The sequence below is a fragment of the Hoplias malabaricus genome, chromosome 8, assembly GCF_029633855.1.
Source record: "Hoplias malabaricus isolate fHopMal1 chromosome 8, fHopMal1.hap1, whole genome shotgun sequence".
In the NCBI taxonomy this organism is placed as follows: domain Eukaryota; kingdom Metazoa; phylum Chordata; class Actinopteri; order Characiformes; family Erythrinidae; genus Hoplias; species Hoplias malabaricus.
In genome coordinates this window covers 2,418,997-2,444,339 of record NC_089807.1, presented here as the reverse complement: position 1 = coordinate 2,444,339, position 25,343 = coordinate 2,418,997, and the positions used below count along the sequence as shown (strand labels likewise).

The 25,343-nt window shown below is 38.3% G+C and overlaps 2 protein-coding genes across 5 annotated transcripts in view; one reads left to right on the top strand and one right to left on the bottom strand.

Moving 5' to 3' along the window:
• The window catches only part of ppm1aa (protein phosphatase, Mg2+/Mn2+ dependent, 1Aa), a 29,938-nt gene extending 17,623 nt beyond the window's left edge, over positions 1–12,315 (bottom strand). For 2 of the 4 annotated variants that reach the window (XM_066678305.1, XM_066678307.1), the window contains exons 1-5: positions 11,994–12,315; positions 8,604–9,472; positions 6,093–6,210; positions 3,343–3,454; positions 3,167–3,224 (exon numbers count right to left, since the gene is read on the bottom strand). In XM_066678305.1, the coding sequence (XP_066534402.1) occupies positions 3,167–3,224; positions 3,343–3,454; positions 6,093–6,210; positions 8,604–9,455 (1,140 nt within the window). In that variant the 5' untranslated portion in view covers positions 9,456–9,472; positions 11,994–12,315. Of the gene's footprint in view, positions 1–1,453; positions 2,605–3,166; positions 3,225–3,342; positions 3,455–6,092; positions 6,211–8,603; positions 9,473–11,431; positions 11,470–11,993 lie in introns of those variants that run through there. The other 2 variants (XM_066678308.1, XM_066678306.1) reach the window with 2 other exon arrangements.
• A 2,235-nt stretch (positions 12,316–14,550) lies between these two features.
• dhrs7 (dehydrogenase/reductase (SDR family) member 7) lies at positions 14,551–22,710 on the top strand. Its single transcript, XM_066679351.1, has 7 exons — positions 14,551–14,828; positions 16,706–16,858; positions 18,177–18,283; positions 18,507–18,746; positions 19,038–19,160; positions 19,596–19,811; positions 20,338–22,710. The coding sequence occupies exons 1-7, from the start codon at positions 14,699–14,701 to the stop codon at positions 20,383–20,385; spliced, it is 1,017 nt and encodes a 338-aa protein (XP_066535448.1). The 5' UTR covers positions 14,551–14,698; the 3' UTR covers positions 20,386–22,710.
• Positions 22,711–25,343: the final 2,633 nt, after the last annotated feature.

Sequence of the window (25,343 nt, the reverse complement as noted above, 5' to 3'; positions counted from 1 at the left end):
AATTAGAGATAGGCAGTATACAAATTTTTCACTTTCAAAATATTAACCGCGAGGAGGGGGGGGGGGGGGGGCACACTGATGCGTGAACCTCATACATGAATGTGGGTCAGGTGAAGGATTTTTGGTACTTGGCAGTTCAGCTCAGCACAGCCCACCAGTGCACACCAACACGTGCTGAATATAAAAACCCGTTTCTGAGAGAGCAATTTCAACGACTTTTCAATGACCAAAAAGTTAATAAGACAGACATTGCTCTGTTCAGAAGCATAGCGGGCCAACTAATGCCAGGATCAGACTACATGAATTTAGCTCGATTTTGGCATGATTTTGTCGTATAGTGTGACATAATCAGCAGGACAGACAGTCCATCCTCTCCTCCTCGAAACACACAGGAATGGGTCCACAATTATGTTTTCATTTGGACCACAAAACCGCCAGCAGCACACAGTGCCAGCACTGTAGCCATGATTGGCAGTTTCTTGACCCACCTCCTGGAGAAACTCTGAACTCACACGATGACATGAACGAACAATGGCCCGTGTCAAACGTGTAGTGTTGCCAGTCTCCCGACCAAGACACAGCACAAATTTATAGTGCTAATCTGACATAGTTAACGTCTTGAAAGATTAAAAATATTGTGTAGTCTGATCCAGGCTTAACAGGCAGTTGTGGTTTAGCACACCACAGCAGATGGTTTTTCCAGCAAACCCCTGTTCAAAACACATGTTTACAAGATAAAGCCTTATACCTGTGAGCAGTCAAGTGAGTCAAGTGAGCTTTCTTCTGAATATTTTGCCTGTTTTCAGCATTATTCTCACTTTTAACTCAAACTCACAACTGCGGTGGGCTACTGGGCCTGAGTTTTCCCTGAAATTTCAATCTACTTGAGGCAGGTAATCCATTTAAAAACAATAAATGGAAGAATGGTTCTGAATTTAATTACAGACAAAAAAAGCTTCAAACTTCTTAGATTTTTTTTGGGAAAAGCATGTAGCTAAAGTCACACTGCCAGTGCCATTTCTAACATGGGCAAGACCTGAACTACAGAATGACAAATAATTTCAGAAGTCTATAAATGAAATTGAACTGCCACTAATTCGTATGACAACATCACAGTAATTGGCAGCTACTACCTTCCATTGTTTTTAAGCCAAATAACACAATGTTTGTTCAAGCTATTCTTTTTTAAGATGTATATGTGGGCAGCTTATTGGACACCACCAAATTCTACAAAAGCCCTAACATGCCATTACTTCACAATGTTTATTTACTCCATATGTCGCAACGAATGAGTTTAACGCCAAATAATTGTCATTATCTTCAGAAATCACAGGAAAAAGGCATAAAACGAATAAAAATGTGCCTTAAAAAAAGAACCATCCAGTTCTAAGTGATATATCCTTAAATAAAAGTGAGTAGCTCATGAGATTTTAAGATGGTTAAAAAAAGAGGGACAATAATCATGAGAAAGAATGAATGATGAGGTTTCTCAAAGTAAAAATAACCAAAAAGATAAGTGTGGAATGGAAAGTGTCCAAACTGTTGAGCAGCAGAAAATTAACACAAGTGTCCGTGTGGAACCATTTCACTGATTCTAACAGGAAAAATAATAGAGTTAAAATATAACTCCCAAAAACACTGTAAAGGTTTGATACCAGCTTAAAAGCACGACATCCCAATCCCAGTAACACAGAAAACAACGCAACAAAAGTAAACAGAACCCAACTCTGGCACCATCTGTACACTAAATACATGTTTTTAATCACCAAAATATCTCAGTATTTCAACAACAAAATTCAATAACATCCCAAATAAATGTTAAAAATAACTAGTTTTCCAATCCCCCTTATTATGCAGAATTTACAGTCGGGTGCCAAGTCATATAAACTTGGAATTCAAACAGGTTAGAGTACTGGAGCAACTATCTCTTGAAATACACATAAAACATTAAAATAACGGCTTCCGCATTAAGATAGACAGTAAATGCTATAAAATGAAAGTAATTAGAAAAAGGTTGAGAGAATTCAAATGGCTTTTGAATTTTAAAAAATTGCAGGCTGTCAAGTTTCTGCAAATACTTGAACACCTTGACCTGGCCAAAAGTGAATTAGAACATTCTCTCGCTCAAATAAAGCTGAGTAAACATACAATGACAGATGCTGTCTCGTGGACCAGATGTTTCTAAATATATACACAGACCGATCAACCATAACATTACAACTCCCACATTGTTTCACCAGAATCTACACATCAGAGATTAATAAAAAAGTTCAAAAATCAACAAAATGTGACAACAGAACCCTTCCCAGAGATGAAAAATAATAAGATGAAGACTAGAGGAAGAAAACAAATAAAATGGCAAAACCCAAATTAAGCACCATAGTGTTTACACTTTCTCTGATTACATACATAAAAACATCATGGGAGCAAAAAAGTCAAAAGTTTAGAAAACCCAACCCATCCCCAAAATAAGCTTCACAAAGCAGGTACTTTCTGACAAAACCAATGCCTGCACCCTTGTGCAGCTGCTGTTTGGATGACCTACGCTGCTACTGCACCCTATTGTGCTTGTTTCAGACTCTAGCAGCTCCCTGTTTCACCTGTCTGGAGGTATATATGGAAGAGTAAAAATAAGCCTACATATAATTTCAAAGCAATTATCTAAAATGTAGAGATGCATGTAGGAACTAAACCAACTTCCCTTTGAATCTATTTGCTGCTGCAGGATATAGCAGAATAAGAGGTAATTGACAAACAGTTTCAAAAATGATTAAAATATTGCCACAGAAAAAATAAAATGCCACTTTGATTGTCTTTACCATATACCACCCCCAACCCCTTAAAACACCTCCAGAAATCTACATAAATGGCCCATTTTAAATTAAAAATAGCAAAACATTTTCAAATATGTAATTGAATTAGGTTAAAACTCACTTAATGTTTTGTTTCACTGCCAATGAAATCTAGTAGTCCTTAATAAAAATGCATACATGTATCTGCATTCCTCCATTTGTTTTACATTATTAAAAGAAGCAATTACTAACATATTGAATGGTATTCTATGAATATGGTGTTTTGTGTATAAGGTGAATATTTTATTGACATGCAGGCACCAAGCAAACAAGCAAACACACAAAGACACACAGCACAAAGCTGGAATACTCACTGTGTCCTCACTCCTGTATGGGTTAAGTTTGTTATATACTGCTTCAATCACGCTTCGCCTACAAATGGGGGGGGGGGGGGACGACAAACAAACAAACAAACAAAAAAAAACATAAGCCCCTTCCACACATTAATCAGTAATCCAGAATTCTCTACCCAAACTAAAAACAGACTCACTTGCTGGCCAGCTCTCCTCCAGGCGGTAAGTTTGGGATGCTCTCAGATGCCAACATTCGCATCACATGCACAAGATCAGGCACTCCCTCATCACCGTGCTTCTTCAGAATCTCTAAGAGTCAGGGTGTGTGAGAAAGCATGAGAGAAAGTGAGAGCAAAAGAGACAGGAAGGCAAGAAAGAGAAAGATTTTTTTAGGATTTAATAAAGGAATTGCACTGTGGTTGCAATTTTCTGTATAAATGAGTCAGATGTTTAAAAGATATTCAACTGGTTGGATGTGAAATGCTCCACTCCAGAGAAAGATTTCTGATTTGTTCACAGTGAAGGTGATCAAAACAAAAAGCTATCCCTGGTGCCCAGTTGTGGGATAGGGGTCTTGCTCAAGGGCACCTCGGTTATAGCGTGAGCAATTTTCTTGCAGCCTTCCAGTCCCAAGCCTGCTTCTTTAACCATTAGGCCATGGCTGCTTAGTACAAACCTAGAGCTTAGTACATGTTAGTACCTTGAATCTAATCATTCATAATTCAGAAAAAAAAATTGTATTGATTTAAAAATCAATAAATCATGTGTCAAAGTAATGTAACAGACCACAAAACTTGAGGTTTGGATCAGATCATGGGTTTTGAGTCACAGATTGGATCGTGTTTCAGCTCAGCAAAAATGAAAAAAATGGAGGGAAATGTAAAATTGTAATTATAGTAAGCAGTGAATGTCAGGAAGAGGTCAAAATGGGGGACTTCACTTACCCACACACACGCGCTTTGTTAAGCTATGTTCACTCATATTCCCAATGTTAGAGTGAACATGCAACTAAACACCCCATTAACTAATTCTAACAGCGAAAGAGGTGGAGCAATACAAATATAGCGATCCAAGTCTCAATTCGACCCCAAGTCCTCAAAAAAAACAATGGCAGAGGTTACAGTATTTTATGTCACTGCTTCGTTTGTATCAGTGGCTTAATTTTGATGCGGTCCATTTCTGAGGTAGCGGTTGAGTGGAAAGATTGTTCTGTAGCAATCTTTCGTTACGTTACACATAAAAATTGGCTCTGAGGGTGATTTACTGAAGATTTTTCCTTTTTACACTCAGTCCTTGTGCACATGAGATTCCTTCTCTTTACACAATCTGCTCTCCACTGACATCCCAAAAATTCTAGACTATATAAGAGTGATAACGGTTACCTTGACCAATCACAAGGCTACCATAACCACGTCTCCTCCCTGAGCCAAAGAGCCTGGTGAGCTAAAGCTTAAGAGCTATTAGTAAATGAGCTAGCTATCCAGCTATTCATCAAGCTATGAGGAGGGAGAGAAAGACATGAAGAGAGCAAACATGAATGGATTATGCCCGAGTACAGCAGCAATAGCAGCAACACTCGGTCGGCATGTTTCATGGCATATCAGTGGAGATAGCAGATGCACGCAGAGCAGAGTAGCACACGGGAAAAGCAGACTCTCTCGGTCGACAGTAGAGTGGAGATAGTGGCCAGATCTGGCAGTACAGCAGAGTAGTAGCGGGGTAAAGCACCAATTTGGAGAAACTCCAGAAGGTATCCAGTTTGTATAATTATGTTACCATATATATTATAATATAAATAATCACACAAAACCACACCACACACACAAAGGAAAAAAGACATCCACAGGTTCATACATGAACGGCTGCATAATGTCTATTCTACCTGCCTGTGCCATTTTATTGTGTATCTTGTGTAAAATCACAACTGGCTGCTCTGTCTCGAGGCTCTGTGTTGCCATGATAAGTGATGGAGTGCTGTCAGTCACACACTGTCCTTAGTGTATTGGACCATGCCCATATCATTCTCAGAGAGCTCTGAGGATCGTATTTTGGTCATTTTTGAGGAGAGATGTATCATACATCTGTTTTTATTTAAACTTTGCTGAATGATTCACATAACACATATTTACAATTATACAAAAATCTTCACAAAATGGGTTTCCAGTGGCTTTAGAGATTCACACCCCCATGTTAAACATAATTACGGATGGGGGATAATGTGAGGCAGAATTGTCTCTATTTAAAACCTCATTGTTTTGTAGACATGGTGTACCTGGTTTCCTCGAATGTAAAGAAATCGGACTCAGCAAGCTCCTGCACAATCACTACAATGTTATTACACGCTAAAACGCTCTCAACAGTTCTGTTTACATCTCAACTATTGTATCAATTCCAAACTGTCCAATAAAGATGTTTCATAGCTATACTACGATACTGCAAATGCAAGTGTGCAAATGTGCTGGACAGGTTTTGCACACTGGTAAAAACCCTGTACAACTGTACAAAATAAAACTTGCATGGAATATTAGATTTGCTACCCAACATTTTCAAAAACGCTGGGCTACCAGGCTGACAGTAATTTCATAAAGCAGCCTTTTTTTAAACCAGATAAATTGAGGTGTGTCCAGCAGGAATGTCACATGCATCAAACTGTGAAATCCTGCTTTGTGAAACACCTTGGACTATGTACTTGTATCTAATCAAAACAACCAATTTACTTGATAAGACTACACAAACGAACTAATCTTGTATTGTGAACTTTGAAATGTATATAAAATTAATATAAACCACTGAATTGGACATTATGAATTAAATAAATGAAATATAAGCCTTTTCTAAATAAAGACTTTTCTTGTGATTTTATTTTTGCTTGGTTAGTTCTACGTTGCAAAATATAAATTCCATGATTTGAGGGTGATCATTTGAGCATCATTTCACTGTTTCCTACCTTCTACACGGCCCTCCAGGAATTTGTCCAGTTCTGCCTCCCTCTTCACAGCATCTGGTGAAACCTTGGGTGCGCCGCTAAAACACACCAACACAACGCTCATGTTGTCCCTGCTTCCCTATAGCATTTACAAGAGAAGAAAAAATATATTAGCATTACACTCCATTTAAAGATTGTCATCAGTATGCACAGAATTACCCACACATTCCTGAACCAAGAACACACCAGAAATATATTTGCGTTGTTCCAAAGTCTAATTTTATTTCATCATGTGTTCCCAAAGCATTATATACACATATGGGTTCAATGGGAAGGTTACCTGAGTATTGTTAGTGGGGGCATGTCTTATATTGCTGATCTGTATGGTTCTGCAAGTTAAGGTTGGTGGTGTAACAAGATCACAAAATTCACTGTTTGCATCAAATTATGAAAATGTTGAATTAAGAAAAGTGACAAATGTAAAACAGCAATTACATTTTTTTCAATTGAAAATACTGTAGGAAGCATCAAAGAAGTGATCAAAATGGGCATAATCCCACACTAAGAACTGGGGGAACTGACTGGCTGAGCTAACAAGGTGCTTTCTTAATCTGCGTGCACTCATATTCCACAACATTACAGTGAATCTGCACCTAAACAACCAATAAACACTCCCAAACAAACCTAAACAGTGAAAGGGGCAGAATCATGAAATTACAGTTGCTTCCCAGAGTCCCAATTGGCCCTTAGGACCCCCATAGTCCATGACTAATGCTACAGTATTTTACTCCTCGTTGGAGTAAACTGACTTTTATTTTGACACTCTATTTGTGAAGTAGACGGAGAGCCTGGTTCATTCAGTGTGTTAAACCTCATGCTGCATTCAAGTGATGTTGGTTTCCCACCACAAGGCACCATTGTGAACACCCCCTGAAGTTGGAAGCTGAAGTCAGATACATAAATTTTCAATGCAGCACAAACTGGAGTTGTGACGTAACCACTATTTTCAACATGGTGGAACAGTCAATCATCAGTAAGATTCCAATAGTAATGCAGTGTTTAAACATCTACAATGGAAATGGTTGTTTGCAATATTTGTGTGTAAAAACACCCGCACGACACGCCTTGAAAATCCTGACAGCATTGGTGCCCCCCCAGACACACAAACTACATGAGGTCAAATTGTGGGAAAGATTGGACCTCTAATGTCTCTTTCACACATGAAATCCAGAGAATTTCTAGAGAAACTCTGCAGTATTGGGCCCAGAGATGTTCCAGAGTGGTCTTTTCTACACGCAGCGCACAGCGGGAGATTTTCTGCGTCAGGCACATGCTTGCAGTGGGAAATGAAACACGTGCTTTAGGAGAGACACAGCACACATGCAGTGCGTGCAGGAGAAACTCCAGAACATTTCCCATGCGCTGACTACAATTTCACTCTGAATTTTTACTAGGGCACTACCAGAATAAAGTTCTGGTAATGTGCGCTATGAATATTGCAGGTGGTCCTGTTCATACATACAGCTCCTCTGGGTAAACTCCAGAACATTTCTGGATTACTGTGCATATATGAAAGTGGTATAAGAAAACTACCACCCGACCTGCACTTGAAAGCAGCATCACGGTCAGGATTCTGCTAGTTCCATTTTGGTTGGCCATCTGTACACCCATACAATCGCTGCGTATTTTTTGGTACTGCCTCTAGTACTATTCTGACATGACTCTTCCTTCTACACGTCACGCCAAAATAGTAGAATGAGTGAGCAAAAAGAGGTTTGTTTGGAAATTACATCCCTATCTTCACTTTGATGGCATTGTTTTTTCCCCATTTTATTTTTTTTTTCCCAATTTCTTTTTTGATCAATACTTTGAGCAAGCATATATTTTCATAATGCACAAGAAAATAATCAACCACCTTGTCTGTGAAGAGGTAAAAATGCATTGAAGTGTTTATTTTGTGTGTTATTTGAGCACAAGTGTGCAGTATATTTTAGCTTTTACCAATGATTTTAAATATGAATTTTAAACAACTGTTCAGCTACCAGTTCGAGAATAAAAAAAAAAAAAAAAAAAAAAAACATCTCCACACTAACATATAGGCGCCTGTTCTTGTATGTAATATTGCCTGGAGGCGTGGCAAAGAAAGCCACAGAATTAACAGAATGTAAGAACTTCGACTGTACCAAGCAAGTGAGAGTCTGACTTGAGATTTGCTTTCTGTTGCCTTTTAAAAGAACTTATCTGGTAATCTGATGCCCTCATCACTTTCAAAACACAGCTAATGTTTGCATGGTAAATATAGGTTGTAGAAATGGTTTAGTAATGTATATTCCAACTCATACAGTTACTCTGCTCTTGCCTATTTTAAAGAGAATTTCTTATCCAAGGTATATTGTCAAATTTTACTTTGCTGTAGCTTTTGAGGCACTGTTTGGTTTCCGTAGCTACAGTGTAACCACGGTAGCCAGGGCACAAAACTGTAAATAGATTATAATACAGTGTCTGTATTACATAGACCTAAAATCCCCTTACCTTATACAGGCAGGTATCCACAATCTCATTGCAGACCCTTTCTAGGTCATCTGTCACCTCAAGTCGTGAGCGCACAAAATCGCAAAGCTCTTCATTGGCCATCACATCCCAGATGCCGTCACAGGCCAGCACAATGAACTCATCCTCTGTCTCAGAGCGCTCAATAGCATACACTTCTGGCTCAGGGGACACCAGCTGCTCCGTAGGTCCTTTACCATGGACGCATTTGTAGTCAAAGTCCCCAAGGGCCCGGGAGACAGCAAGGGATCCATTCACCCGCTGGATCATGACAGAACCCCCAGCGTTCTGGATGCGCTCCTTCTCCAGTGGGTTGCTGGGCTTGTGGTCCTGCGTGAAGAAGTGGACGGTGCCGCCCCGGCTCAGCAAGCCTCGTGAATCGCCGCAATTGATAAAGTAGATGTGGCGCTGAGAGATCATAGCACCGACTGCTGTGGAGCCACTGCGGTCTGCCCCACCATGCTTTTTCTCAGAGATCTGCCGCATGTGGTCGTCGATCTGAAGGAAGCCAGTGCGGATCCCCGACTTGACACTCTCCACGCTCGGCTCCTCGTCTGTACCCCCACCGCCACCACCTCTGAAGTCTGGGTTGCTGGTGATGTGCTCTAGCAGATGTTCGCAGCAGTAACGGGCTACCTGCGAGCCCGCATGCCCATCGTAAACAGCAAAAAATGACCACAGCTCAAGGCCATTCGGGAGGCCAATTACGGCTGTATGAGCATCCTCCATCTCCACCCTCCAGCCCTGCATGCTGCTGAGGCCAAAACGAAGTCCGTTACCTTCACCATTAGCATTGTGCTTCTCCATCTTTGGCTTGTCCAGGAACGCACCCATCTTGGCAAATTAAGAGTCTGGAACAGAGGACAAAATAACAATTTGTGATTTTGTGATCAAGCTCAGGACTCACTGATAACTACAGTAATAAGAAAAAACACATTTTATCAACAGGTGTGTGAATGTTTTACATTTACTTATATTACATCTGACCTTAAAATGTTTTGTTTTAAAATTCTGGTCCAGACTTACGGGTGTAATAAAATACATCACCATTTTCATAGTTTGAGCTTAACACATATTCTGGATTCTACATAGCTCTACCTTTGTTCTACACAGAATTTACAGGATTTAAAATAATAAAATAAACGTACATGAACTAAAGACAAAAATGATAAAGTGAACTAAAAATAAGTAATAATAAAACATGAATAAAAATTATTTTTAAGGCTGTATATATGATGTACTAATACCACAATTTAAGATTTAGTTATTACCCTTATAACAAATTCTTAGGGTCAGATTAAATTTAAAACCATTCTGAAACAAAAGGCACTATGAAACAGAATGCTCAGTAGGTCAACAGTAAATATAATTTCAGTACTGTCTCAAACTGAATAAACTGAATATATTTTTCGGAACACCGAAAAATATATATTCATTTTGAAATTTAATATTGTGAATCCAATACCATGTCAAAGGACAAGCATATTATCAGCACAAACCTTGTATGTCGGAAAAGCCAACTCAATACAGAAAGAGGATGTTAAAACTTTGAATGCAATGGGAAGGTTATTTTTCAAATTGTTCTGCGGTACCATTCATACTGTAATATTTATACAACAGAGTAAATGGGGTTTGAAATAATAGAAAAGAAACAGAAAAAATTGTTTTATTCCCAATCCACTGCATTGGCAAGATACAGGAGAAGGAAAAACATACATTAGCATATGTTACTGTAACATGATGTTATCCCAAGTAATTCTGGATCATTTTCTATTGATCCTTACTTACCAGGAAATTTTCAAAAATTATAAAGGGCAACAGGTGTTTTCAAATCATATAAAAAAAATAATGCGCAAGGTTTTGTTCCAGTCCTATTTTGATATATTTGGGCTTGGAATAAACAACCTTCAAGGCACCATAAGCACAAATCATGGAGCTTTTAATAACCATGGAGCAGAGAGGCATGCAAATGTAAAACTCAAAGGAATCATAAATATCCTCACAAAATGCTGAAACGCAGAAGGCCTAACCACACAAGAAAATTAAATAACCAGTTATGTAAGCAACCATTTGATAGAAATACCCCCTCTCAAAGGGAGACAGCTGGTTTGCCATCCTTGTATGGCAGTAAGATTATCTCTGCAACACACTGCTTACACTCCTCCGCACTAAAAATAGGCAAGGATGCCTATAACTACATACAAAACCTGTCCACAAGCATAACAAACCAAATACACTACCTGTACAAACTGCTATCTAAACATCGATGTCTCTGCAATGCTTTCCAGGAGCTTTTGCACTGAAGTGATTATGCAAATATTAAGTATCTATAGATGAACGGCAGGGAAGTGTAGTTTCTGACGTTTATGAAAAACAATAGCAGTTGTATATAAATACATCACTAAGTGACACCACACGAGAAAAGCGATAAACGTTCATTAAACCACACTGTTGTCAGTTTTTTTCTCCAACTGAAATAAAAGGGCATTACGTAATGCTGCAAAGCTAGCAATGCTTATAGTTATTTGGTATTTTTCTCAAAATTGCATGACAGAATTAGCTGTAAACTAGCCCCAGAAAATAATTATGAGCAACAACGTTCAGGCTTTACCAGAAAATAACGTTAAAAAAAAACAAAGTCCGCAGTAGCTTAGCATTAGCTTCTCGTTGTTTGCAGCGCTATGTCGGAGCTCGGGCCAACAGATTAAGCGGGAAAAACAGAACTATACACAAACATTGTTACCAATAAGCAAAGACAGTGCAGAGAAAAATCACGAAATTAACATCTGAATTAACCAAAATAATGTTACGTGCGAGAGGCGTCTGACTCAGGCCTCCAGCCTTGACTTCTTATTCGAATATTTCCGTTCCACCTTAAATGGTGGAGCGTGTAACAGCACCGTTTAAGGTGGTTCGGAAGATTCGAATAAGAAGCACACGGCAACCTCGCATCATTGAGCCAATCATAGCTAAATTAAGAGTGAAGTGTGTAATATATTGTATATGCTGATAATTCGATGTATATTTCTTCACAGTTTGTCATAGAATTCTAATCGTTATACCTTTTTTTATATTACGTCGCCGTATGTGCTGCTACCGTGGAGTTAGCTACTTAAGGCCATTTCATTGCCAACATAACTACATTTCACTCTTCCAGTCTAATTCGCTATTTCTCAATGGAACTTCTCGTTCCACCTTAAATGGTACTGCAGTTCCATTTTGGCGCCCCAGGCTCCTTCAGCATTTAAGGTGGAACCGAAAATTCCAATAAGAAGCTGGCGAATCAGAAGCTAACTTCAGTCTCATTGCGTGAGTCATTAACACTGACCCACTGAAAGGTCTCTTGGTTAAACATGGGTGAAAGAAACTTACCTAAAATCCCCACAGAGAGAGAAAGAGTGAGACAGAGGAAAAGAGCGGAGAGATGACGTTCAATTAGAGAAACGAGGGGAGCTTGTTTGTTTGTGGAGGGGAGAAACTGAACTGTTTTGTTCAGTGTTCAGTGTGTCAAACAGCGGACACCCCCGCTTTTAAACCAGGGATGCATCCTGCAGTTTTATTAGGCGACCTATACTTGTGTAAAAAGAAAAAATGTGTAAGAAATAAATCCCCCGTTTCTGATTCTGCCCCCAGCAAATCAAACCAAACAACCCCGACAACCAGCACAGCGCAGCAGCGCCAAGACCCGGATGTACATTCGGCGATGACGTCACTCCCCTCCCCCAACCACCAGCGCTATTACGGCGTTGCCTTTGGCTCTGGCGCTATGACGTCAGTGCAGTGCTGCTGCGCACCATGACGTCATCCCTGTGACAGTGCGCTATTATGATATGCCACTGGGGCAGACAGCATTTTTTTCTTCTTGAGCCAGATTTGTATAGATTAAATAAATATATGTTAAATAAGCACGTGTTGACATGTATTTATGCAACATGTCCACAAGGCAAAAAAATGTAAATGTTGAAAAAGACCATGTTAAATAGCTATTATTTGTGATGAGTTAAAAAAATTTTGATTTAGAACCAATCACCCAACATTTAACTTCTACTTAACATTCAACAGTTAACTTCTCTAATTCAATCAGATTCACAAAGCAACAATTCAACATCAGTACCTGACTTAATGAATAAGACACAGAAGAAAAGTCAGAGGACAAAACGTGTAGAGAAAATGAAAGAGAAAAAGGCAAGAAAAAATAAGAATAGAAAAAATAGAGCGAAAGAGTTTGTTACCCAGAACTTAACATCCAATATAATACCTTATCTCACTAATGTTTATGTGAGTTTTGTATGGGTTTATGTGCACCATCAAATCTTCACAGCAATGTTGTTACATGTATTATAGAGTTTTCTCAGAAGATCTGCAACTATTTGTTTTAAACATGCAGCAGAAGTCGGATTTCAGATGTATCCACTGACAAATTGTATTGCATTTTGTAAATATATACAAATGTTGCCTGCAACATACTCCAAAAAATTTGGCACAGGGGCAGAGCCAACCTTTTACCATTTGAATAATCCCACTATGAGCAGATGAATATACAAGGTATAAAATGAGCATCCAACAAAGGCTCAGTCTTTGCAAACAATAAGGGTTTTGTCTCATGACTTCATACCAAACTTTGTTAAACTGTTGAAAAAGAATATTCCTCAATGAAAAACATTTAAAAAGTATGTTGAATATGTAATAGAATATATAATATTGTGAAAAGATTCAGGAATTCTGGAGAGGCCTCCAGGGTAAGTCCAAACACTATTGTTGACTATGTGTGACCTTTAAGCCCTCACATGTCATTGCATAAGAAACCATCCGTATTGTGATAAGTCTAGCTACATGAGCTTGGGAGTACTTCAGACAACTATTGTTCCTTAATGGCATTCACCACAGCATCGAAAAGTGTAAAGGCTTGTCCGTGGAAATGTGTGCTGTTAACATTTCAGTAAGTGTAGCATTAGTGATCATTTAAATAATGCACAAATATATTGTCTGTATTTGAAAAGACTGAGGGACAATGACTTCCTACCCATTCCATTCAGGCATATACACAATGACATATGCTTTCATCACAGAACTATACACAATATTACATTATATCCATTCAGCACTGCACTATATCCCATTTTGTGTCACAGTCTGCAGGAAAGTTAAGGTTTTCTGTGGTACCTAGGATCAGAGATAAATATAGCAGAAAAATCAATTTACAGTATGTGTTTTAGAGTAAAGATATGAGTTTATAAGAGTAAATATTTTACTGTAATTTATATGAGTTTAAGGATTTTATGATTAAAAGGTTCTTATTATATATATTAATTGTGTAAACATTGGTTCTTCTATGTAACATTGTGTCTTCTGTTTAGACTACTTCTAAAACTGTTTACTGAATTAAAAATATTCTTGCAAGCATCCTGTATTGTTGTACTAAAACTTTAATTAGATAATCTTTATAATTTGTGTGTGCATTTCTTATGTTCTCATTAGCAATACAAATTATGGTGATGATATTATTATTACTTTATACCATTATCAGCTACAATAAAACATTTGAATTAAATCATCTTATAATAATACATTAATTAACATAACTTCATATAAATGATAAATGGTAAATCCCTAAAATAATTTTAGAAAAAATATATTTGACAACTGTATTCATCTTGATTACTATAAGGTCATCCATAGATTTTTTAAAGATTAATACCACACAATAAAAACTAAAAATAAAATAAAAACAATAAAAAAATATAATATATATATATATATATATATATGTCGACTATAAAAGTGCTATTCGTTTTAGGGATTTACCATTTATCATTTATATGAAGTTATGTTAATTAATGTATTATTATAAGATGATTTATATATATATATATATATATATATATATATATATCTCATTAGAACGACTTTTATTTTGTCAGGCGGTGTCTTTGCGGATCACGTGATAAGATGGTCAGGTTTAACGTGCTGGTTTTAAAGAGACAGTGTAAGGCAGAAAGCCTTTGACTTTAAAGAAATTTGCCGAGTCTCTGAGCGTATGGCAGATATTTAGTGTGTGTCTTTGTGTGTAGAAGCTGATGGATGTGAGTGTGTGTTGTGTGCTATGGTGGGTTGCTGCAGTGTGTATATTGGGGCTGTTGGGGGTCTTTATTCTGGCAGACGCTGATTTCACTCTTCTATGCGCGAACACTTTTGGCACTAAACCAGGTAAATAAAATTCAGTCTCGTTTATAATAAACTACAAAGCCACAAAGCTGTTGACATATGCGCATCCAAGGGTTTTCATTTCTGAAGTGGTATATTTGTAGCTTCTTTTGTTCTGGAAATATTTTACACTGGATCATGGAACATTTCTGTGAGGATTGGATAGGATTCAGAATTCAAAGCACCAGTTAGGTCAGGCACGCGTGTTGGATGACAACACCACTTCTACTCATCCCTAAGTATTGAATGGAACTACAGTCCCCTCCAGTATTAGATAAGGTTATACACAGAGCATTCCTGTTCATTTTATTGCGACAGATGTGTCCACATTGGGTACGGGTTATGGGTTCAATTCCTGGCTCAAACCACTGACTGAGGGGTTGTGTGTGTTCTCCCTCTGTGTGTGTGTGTGTGTTCTCCCTCTGTGTGTGTATGTGTGTATGTGGGTTTCCTTCAGGTGTTCTGGTCTCCTCCCACAGTCCAATGATACCTGTTATGTTGATTGGCTATTCAAAATGTGCATAAGTGTGAATGTGTGAATGAATGTGTGAAGGTTTTTAGCCCTTTGATGTGCAGTCTCTCTATCCAGACTGTGTTCCTGCCTTGCACCCAATGATACTTGGCTCTGGAGCCATCACAACCAGGTGCATTTCATACGTTTCAGGTGCATGGTGAACTGTTTTTCAGTTGAGTAGCATGTCAGATTTGTAAAGTTATGCAATGTCTTGCAACAGCAGCCATTTTTTCACCCTCAAAGTACACTTTGTTCTCTTGAGTAAAGAATGGCTAAGTCTTGCTCACTATTGGTGGATGTGTCAGGGAAATTGTGTAACACCTGTTAACGTGTTCCAGCTTGTAAGCTTTCTATTACAGAAATAATTATTTTCTTAAAAATACGATTTTAAAGACTAAACTGAAAACTCCAGCTGCCTTTAGTACTGTTTGATAATTTTGTGGCAAAGACCAAAGAAACTTTCATTAAAATTTTATTTCCTTCTGCTGTAAATTTCCTAAATTGGAGATACAAGGTTCTGACAGTGACTGGAACCTACCTGTTCACTGAAATAGTCATCAATAGTTGATAGAATTGTATTTGAAAATGTTTAACCTGGGGCCATATTATTGACATGTACTAACTTGTTTTGAGCTGTGCACTGTTCATATTTGGAGATGTGGTTGTGCTTCAATTGTTGAAACAGACTGGTGGGATTAACTTTTAACACGGAAACAGCTTTTTTTTTCTTTCTTTTCAGTCAGTGTTTACATTTGACTTCTTCACTAAAGTCAAAACGTCCGAACGACAGACACTGCATTTTTCTTGCTACAAGCTGCTCGAGTTTAGATTGTCCTCCATGTTGGTTCCATGTGACAGACTTGGTGGGGCAGAATTACATGACTACAACCAACAACAATAACATAACAACCAAAAAAAAAACCATTTAATTATTTACCCAGCTCTAGCAGTTACCCATGGCATGTTCACATAGGCCCGAATGTACGACCTATCCTAAATTTTAGAACCAAACAAAGTTAGACAAAATATCCCAGATATTGTCATGAGGGAAGGTTACAGCTCAGTTGTGTCCTGACTGCTTTTTCAATTAAAGATAACATTGAGTGATATTATTATTGTTTTTATTATATATTCACTTAGAAAATAAAAAAACAAGACACGTTTCCAGCGGAGACCAACTGATTTCATATGAACATCATCATCATCTTTTCCGCTTATCCATTTCAGGGTCATGGTGCCATATGAACATGTGCTGTGTGTGTTTGCTGTGTTTGGTAACAGTTTGTTAAATGCTCTGTATATGGTAGCTATGTGCATGTATGTATGGGGGAGATAACTGCACTGTTTTTTCTGTTGTGTTTGGTAGGTGTGGCTCTACGAGGGAAGGTGGTGTGGATCACCGGTGCATCCAGTGGAATTGGAGAAGAGCTAGCGTATCAACTCGCTGCAGTTGGAGCTCGACTAGTTTTGTCTGCTCGCAGAGAGGCTGAGCTTGAGAGGGTCAAACAAAACTGTTTAGGTAAACACTGTAATACAGAATGTTTCAAGTTAGCCTGAACAGCCACAACATTAAAATCACTGACAGGTGAAGTGAATAACTGCAATAATTACAATCCAAGCCAAAACACCAATGTGGGTCTCAAATGAGCAGCCCACTAGCAGGTTTTTTCCAAGGGTTAAATGTCGGCTTCACTTATAGGTGTTCTCCAGGATCAGTGATGAGACAAAGATGGGTTAAACTTTTAACCGGTATGGGTAGCTCACCTGAAAGGCTGGGCCAACTATATTGGGCCCACAGATAGATAGATAGTTATATAACTATCTATCTATCTAACCTTATCTGCCATATGGCAGCCCACATTTATCACATATAGACAACCTACCTGGCTTCTACTAAATAGCTCATGTCCCAAACCAGCCAGAGCCCATGTCCATACTGAACCTAGCTAGGATTGGTTAAGCCCATGTGGGCCTACTAAGCTGGGCTGACTTTACAATGGCACCTGTCAATGTGTGGGGAATTAGACTTCAAACAGTCAGTTCTCGAAGCTGACATCAGAAGCAGGAAAAATGGTCAAGTGTAGCAATCTAAACAACTTTATAAAGGGCTGGATTGTGATGGTCATAATTTTGTCAGTATATCTAAAACACAAGGTCTTGTTGGGATACAATGGTTAGCACCTATTAAAAGTTTTGCACATCAATGAGCCTCACTGGTTATCCTTATTTGGGCCACTTTTGGTTACCAACTACTGCAAAGATGGATCTGCTGTTATAGAATTTCTCTGACCGTATCTTTATGGCCATCAGGCCCATGTCAGAATCACTGAGATCCTCACAATTAATCATTTTTCCTGCTTCCAAGATCAATTCCAAGAACTGAATGTTCACTGCTACGTAATATATCTTACAAATGACAGGTGCTGTTGTAAAGAGATAATCAGTGCTATTAAATTCTCCTGTTAGTGGTTTATAAGTATTGGGGCTGATCAGTGTTAGCCCTAATAATTGTGGTCATTATAATGCATTTTATAAAGTCATTTTTTTAAATATCCATAGAAAACTTGAAACGAAATGCTCTGGAGCAGCTGCACATGAGAATAATCTCAGCATGCCAGTATTGGGGTGTAGAGCTGTTAAATTGTGGTGTCTAGAGTGAGGGAGCACCACTCAATATCATGGGATGACTAGGATCATTTCAATCTGTTCTATCTGTAGTGAAACGTGCAGCCAGTTAAAGTCCAGGCCATATCCACTAATGTGGTGTAATATGACAAATCAATATGATCATATTCCCCATCTTTATAAGTTCACGTTTCTGTTTTCTCTTCCCTTAGAGCGCTCCACTCTAGAAGAAAAGGATGTTCTTGTCATTACTCTCGATCTTCTGGACCGGGAATCACACCTTGAGAAAACAAACAATGTTCTCCGCCACTTTGGAAAAGTATGTTTCTCTTCAATTATAATAAAACATACATACTCATAGGTTTGCCTCCAAACATGTAGAGCTGTTGTGAGAATATTAGCAGTTAATCTTCTCATTTAAGCACATTGAGCGGATGTAACTGATTTAACCGTTATAGTTCTCCTCTACTTTTAAGTACCACTTTCATTTCTGAGACATAACACATTCCTCGTGTATTTCAGTATCTGCCGTTTCTCTCCAGATAGATGTGTTGGTTAATAATGGTGGCCGAAGTCAGCGCTCTCTTTTCGTGGACACAGATGTGGAGGTGTATCAGGGCTTGATGGATCTCAACTACCTGGGCACTCTGTCCATTACTAAACAGGTGCTCCCTCACATGATCCGCCAAGGCAGTGGCACTATAGCAACTGTCAGCAGCATCGCCGGACTGGTTGGAGCTCCACTTTCCACTGGATATTCGGCTAGCAAACATGCGCTACAGGTTAGTCCTCTCTAATACACTCACTGAACACTACATATTAATAACACTACCTCCCCCATGTTTCACAGTTGGCCCTATTCATTTACTATGGTATCCTTCATCAGGTCCATATTCACACTGCAGAATCCCCTCTGATCCAAATCTGACCAGAGACAATGTTGACAGTATTAACCAAGATTCTTGTCATGTCCTTTTGCAAGTAGTAGTCTAAGTTTTGTGTTAATTTATTAGGGGTAGTGTTCTTGATATATCTGTCTCCAGCCGTTGACTGATGTGTCCTCTGTCTTTAAGGGATTCTTTAATTCTCTGCGGACTGAGTTGACAGATGTTCCTGAAATCACCATCAGTATGATCTGTCCCGGACCCGTCATCTCCAGAATTGTAGAGAATGCCTTCACAGAACAAGCAGACAAGGTACTTTCTTTTTATTTATCCTAGTTGCTCAGTGCAAGCAATAGTAGCATTGTATCAAAACAATGCAGAAATTGCACAGTAAATATGACAAGGAAGAAGTGCACAAGTATTTATTTAAGTTGAATACTGAAATGTCCCATTTAATGTAATGTTTTTCTTGGGAGTTGTTGCAAAAGGTGCATATACAGTACAGTGCCTGAGTCCACGAGTTTCGATTTGCAAATTTAAATTGCTGAATTCATGATTCTACAATAGCATGTTTATTTTTATTTTTTTAAATATTAATCTTAAGATGGGCTCTGAAACTGAGCTGAAGATATAAACGCAAGACATCAAACACCAAACATTTTTGCTGATTAAATAAATTAAAGGTGAAAAGGAGGGAAATTTTACAAGTGATTTTCTTTTTTTTTTCTTCTTTATTTCTCCATAAAGCCAGTGTCCAGTGCTGGTGACCAGACACACAAGATGTCAACCGAGCGCTGTGTCCAGCTCATGTTGGCCGGACTGACCAACAGAGTGAAAGAGATGTGGATTGGACAGCAGCCCTTTCTGCTCTTTTTCTACATTTGGCAGTACACTCCGACCTTCGCCTGGTTCATCACCAATAAGTTAGGCCAGAAACGAGTGCAGAACTTCAAAGCTGGATTGGTCAGAACCCACAATACTTTTCTATACACATTAAAATGATATAATTAGAACAGCCTATAATATCTCAATATAATTACAGGGGAAATGTGTGTGTGTGTGTGTTTAAAATAATTGAAATATGATTGGTGGAGATTTTGCTCTGGTAAGATGCATGTCAGTACTGTGTGAGGTTTACAGTAATCTCTAATAAACTTAACTGTATAGTTTCTTACACTGTTAGCTTCAAGATGGTTGCCATTACTCTGTTTAGTTATGTAGTTTATTTATTTTTGTCCTTTTCCACAATCACTTAGCATGATGCTGGCCAATATGGGCATCTTTTAGCTAACATAGCAGAACTGGGCATTTGGTGTTCTTGTCCAGTGATGTTGTGCTAGCAGTTGATGTTCCATTTCATTGCTTTTTTGCTTTGATGAATAAGCTTTTATTCTGATAAATTTACTTTTCCCAAGCAGTACTTTTAGTTAAAACATTCAATTAGCTCTCATCAGACTTTTTAAAATGTGTCTTGTTTTTCTCTTTACAGGATGCAGACTCTGCATATTTCACCAAAGCGAAGGACAAAACCACCTGAGAAACCTCACTGTTTAAACAAATGCTTGTTTGGTTTATATATATTCTACAGCTCCTTGAAGGTACTAGGGCCCGTAGTAAATAATTTACTGTATTTTAATTCAGCTAAATTCTGCATCTTTTAATGTGGAAAAAATGACAGTTGTTGGTACGTCTTTTTATTCACTGATTGAATAACTACAGAAACTCATGTTTTGTTTTGTAGCACTTTCATTAATGTAGTTGTGTCTCCTGAATTTGGAGACATTTCCACATTTAAGTGCTTTAACAGCAGAAATAAATAAATATTACCCACCTGTGGATCAGTTATGAGCCATATCCACATTTCGGTTTGTGCTTTTCAAAGTTTGGAGTTCTTTTTGTTGTCTAAAATAACTCAAGATGACTGCCATGGACACACACACACAGAGACAGAGACAGAGAGTTAAAAAGTTATAGTATACCTAGTATACCAGGCTGAGACCTTTTTTTTAACCCATTTACAGACACTGGGTCTTTGTAAACACATTAGACTGGTTTTGTAAACTTTGCCTTCACACAAATTTCACAACTAATAAACCAGATGTATGGAGGCTGTATCAAATAAAACCAAAACAAAAAGGTAAACCCTATATTATATTGAAAAACAATACAAAGACACTATTTTAAATGTTGAAAGACATATATTGTGAAATTGTCTTTTGGAAAATATTTGACTATTTTGAATTTTATGCTTGAAGGACTGGCGCCCCCTCCAGGGTGTGTTCCTGCCTTGCACCTAATGATTCAGAATTGGCTCCGGACCCACCACGACCCTGAACTTGATAAGCAGTTACAGATAATGAATGAATGAATGAATTGTATGCTAGCAACACCTTCCAAAAAATGGGATGAGGAAAAAAAGACTGGTAAAGTACTTTTTAATTGGCAAGAAGTTACTGACATGATTGGGTTTAAAAATAGCATGCTTAAGACAACAAACCGTTAAGACATAAGATTGGGGTGTGTTTCACTGCGAGTGCAAATATTGCAGCAATCCAAGAATAAAGATTTTCAACTTAAAATAGTAAAGAACTAGGGGGTTTCATTATGTACAGAACATACCACTGAAGAATTCAGAGAATCAAGAGAAATTTCTGTATGCATGGGAGAAGGCTCAAAACCACTATTAGCTGGCTGTGATCATCAGGGTCTCAGGTGGCACTCAATTAAAAATGTGTTTCTGTAGTGAAAATCATTGCATGGGCTCAGAAACTCTTCATGAACCATTGTCTCTGAACATTGTTCATCACTGCATCCACAGATGCAAGTTAAAATACACAACGAACTACATATAAACAGGATCCAGAAATAGTGCCTTTTTCCTTGGGCTCATTGAAGATTCAGCAATGAGACAAATTGGAAAAGTATCATGGTCCAACAAATAAAAATTTAAATGTATTTTTGGAAATGGATGCCACATCCTCCGGGCTGAAGAAGAGAGGGGCCCTCTGACTGGTTATATGTTCACAGTTCAGAAGCCAGCATTAGGAATGGGAGGAGGGGCCATTAGTGCACATGACAAAGATAACTTGCACATCTGTGAAGGCACCGTTAATGCTGAATGATACTTATAGACTTTAGACTAAGATGCTGTCATTCAGACATCTTTTTCTGGGAAGGCCTTGTTTATTTAAGTGAGTCAAGGCTAATCCACATTCTACATGCATTACAATAGCAAAAGAGTTCTGTGGGGTATTCCACAAATGAGGATTTCTGAGTTATTAAACAAACAACAGACTGTACAAAAAAATTGTCATTATTGCATTGCCATAATTCAATAATCCATAAATTTCAAATGACCACCATATAAGGAAGCATTTGGACTAAGATATCGCAGCAAAAAACTAAAATATTTCTTTACAGAAAAGCAACAGCTTTTGAGAGGAAATAGATATTTTATTGAAGTGCATGCAAATCGGCACTTTATTTTTTCATTGTCTTTATCTTTGTTGCTCATTTACGGAAACTTTGATTAAGATTTAAGTTACAGAGCACAGCGCAAAAGTTTTGGGCACCTGGGAAAATGACATTTAAAAAGCTGTTTATCTGAGCAGTAAGTTTATTTGCCCAGAAACTGATTTTAGAATGAAAACAAAGCATTCCAGTAAATTGTGATATTCTGTTTGTGAATGTGATGGTTTAACACTTTCCACATCTTTCCTTATGACAGTGCAGTATTCTCAGGTTATCACCCATTCCTGAAATTTACCAGTTACTAAATACTTCATTATGTTAAATCAAGACTCACTCAAACATCTACCACTTACAAAAATACTATATATAAATATTCATAAAAGCACTTTACTGCAGTTTGTCCTTCATGATTCTGCAAAAGGCAAGGGAACCTGTATGGAAAATAAAGGTGTTTATTATTGACACAACCTCCTGAGTACTGGATCATTTGACTATCTCTGCAGTCTTTCTTAGAGTGATAAATGCCTGTGGATTTGCCCTGCTTTGCAAGAGCTCCTTCAAATTTGTTAGTTTTGAAGCATGTTATAAAACATCAGAGGTGCACGACCGCATACAGTGACAGGGTGCAGAGCTAATGCATGAGACTCAGGCGTGATTGAGGGCTTAAACATTCCTGTCATAAACACTGCTGTGTCCAAGGGGCCAAGCACAGACAGAACCTGTACAGCAGCAGCACAACATCAGCCATTTACATTGGTGGGTATTACAGACCCTAAACTTTACAGGGAGAGAGACTGTTCCATGTGATGCTCCCTCTACTCTTCTTTATTCTAAGACGCTTTTGGGAAACCCATCCCAGAGTGACACAAGCACACAAACTGTCTAGATCTGGAATCGGATAACGAAAGACCATTTCCTGATGATTGGGTCAAATTAAATCACTTTGACAATCTTGAAAAATCGCTGATAAAAATCCCATTTGCTCTAATGTGATTTGGTATATCAGTTATTTATATTTAAAATATGAATTTAGTGTCAGGGCAGTCACACAGCTCCAGGATCATGGAGTTGTGAGTTCCCATCCCGCTCCGGGTGACTGACTGTGAGGAGTGTGGTGTGTTCTCCCTGTGTCTGCGTGGGTTTCCTCCGGGTGCTCCAGTTTCCCCACACAGTCCAGAAACACACGTTGGTAGGTGGATTGGCGACTCAAAAGTGTCCATAGGTGTGAGTGTGGCGCCCCCTCCAGGGTGAGTTCCTGCCTTGCGACTAGTGATTCCAGGTAGGCTCTGGACCCACTGCGACCCTTAACTGGACAAGCTGTTACAGATAATTAATGAATGAATGAATTAATTTAATGTCTCAGGTATAAGCCTTAAAGTTTTTTGGTATAATATTAAATTTCATTTTTTTAGTGCTGTTAGATTGCAACGTTAAATTATGTAACCTACACCACTGGTTACTGTACATTCTAAGAAAAAAAAGGTATGGTACAGGTACATTGTCACTAAAGGTGTAAATGTGTTTTGAAACATTATTTTGGCAAAATATAGTCAAAACAATTGTCTCATTATGTTCAATGGGATTTTAAGCAGCATAGCAACAGTAGCTATAATTGAACATTTTTTTATGAGTGGAGATTGGTGGAGCTTGAGGGTGTACTCACACTAAGCAAAATTTAACATTCCCCGCCTGACCTAAACCCTATAGAGTGCCACGGGCTGGTCACCTCCACCCCACGCCGCAAAATTTACTCACACTATGTGATTTTTACGTTTGATCCCCAAGTCCAATTAATTTCACTAGTGCGGTCGCTCTTAACCATGCCCAAGCCCACTTGGGTCTGGTTCAATTGGACTTGAGCTTTGTATGTGTTAGTGTGATGACTGAGTGTGTTAGTGTGATGAGTGTGTGTCCAAGTGTGTCACCTGATTGTTATGTCTGTAGGTGCAGTACGATTAAAGGAATATCTCATTGCTGCATGATCAATACACTTTAAAGCATGTTAGAGTGCTGAGAATGTAGTCTTGCATTCTAGGGAGAGTCTGGTACCCTTTTCCACGTAAAGGCAACTTTCAACTGTAATCAAGAACTTTTTGTAAAGTACAGAAGATGTTTCCTCACCATTTTCTTGCTCTCCAGTCTGTTTGCACATTGAAAACTGGTCTAATGTGTTTACAAAGTCCCAGTGTCGGTAAACGATTACAAAAAAAAGTGGCTCAGAATGTTAGGCTTTCTCTCTCTCTGCTCATGAAATGACATGTAACCCTCCAATCATGAAAATCATGAAAAGAGATAAGGATATTGCTTTATTCCTGCTCCATATGTGGGTAATACTGATTTATTTTTGCCGTTTCAGATTATTTACATAGGAACCTACTCTAAATTTGGGAGACTTCATTAATTTAATTCAACTTCAGCCACAGACAACAGTCCTTTTCTCCTCAAACATACAGGTGCATCTCAATAAATAAGAATATAATCAAAAAGTTAATTTATTTCAGTAATTCAATTAAAAAATGGAACTCATATAGATTCGTTACAAACAGAGTGATCTACTTCAAGCGTTTATTTCTTTTAATGTTGATGATTATGGCTTACAGCCAATGAAAAGTCATTATCTCAGAAAATTAGATGAATCAACACAACACCTGCAATGGTTTCCTAAGCCTTTAAAACGTTCCCTAAGTCTGGTTCAGTACGCTACACAATCATGGGGAAGACTGCTGACTTGACAGAAGTCGTTGACACCCTTTATCCAAGCATATTAATGGAAAGTTGATTGGAAGGAAAACGTTTGGTAGAAAAGGGTGCACAAACAACATGGATAACTGCAGGTTTGAAAGGATTGTCAAGAAAAGGCCATTCAGAAATTTGGGGGAGATTCACAAGGAGTGGAGAGCTGCTGCAGTCAGTGCTTCAAGAGTCACCACACACAGATGTATCCAGGACATGGGCCACAGCTGTCGCATTCCTTGTGTCAAGCCACTCATGACCCAGAGACAACACCAGAAGCGTCTTACCTGG

Bases quoted from the DNA above. Each gene is read 5' to 3' on its own strand.
- dhrs7 (XM_066679351.1), top strand. From the start codon at position 14,699: ATGGATGTGAGTGTGTGTTGTGTGCTATGGTGGGTTGCTGCAGTGTGT. The intron at 16,859-18,176 runs GTAAACACTGTA...CTCTTCCCTTAG, and splicing joins GGTCAAACAAAACTGTTTAG to AGCGCTCCACTCTAGAAGAA. The intron at 19,161-19,595 runs GTACTTTCTTTT...TTCTCCATAAAG, and splicing joins TCACAGAACAAGCAGACAAG to CCAGTGTCCAGTGCTGGTGA.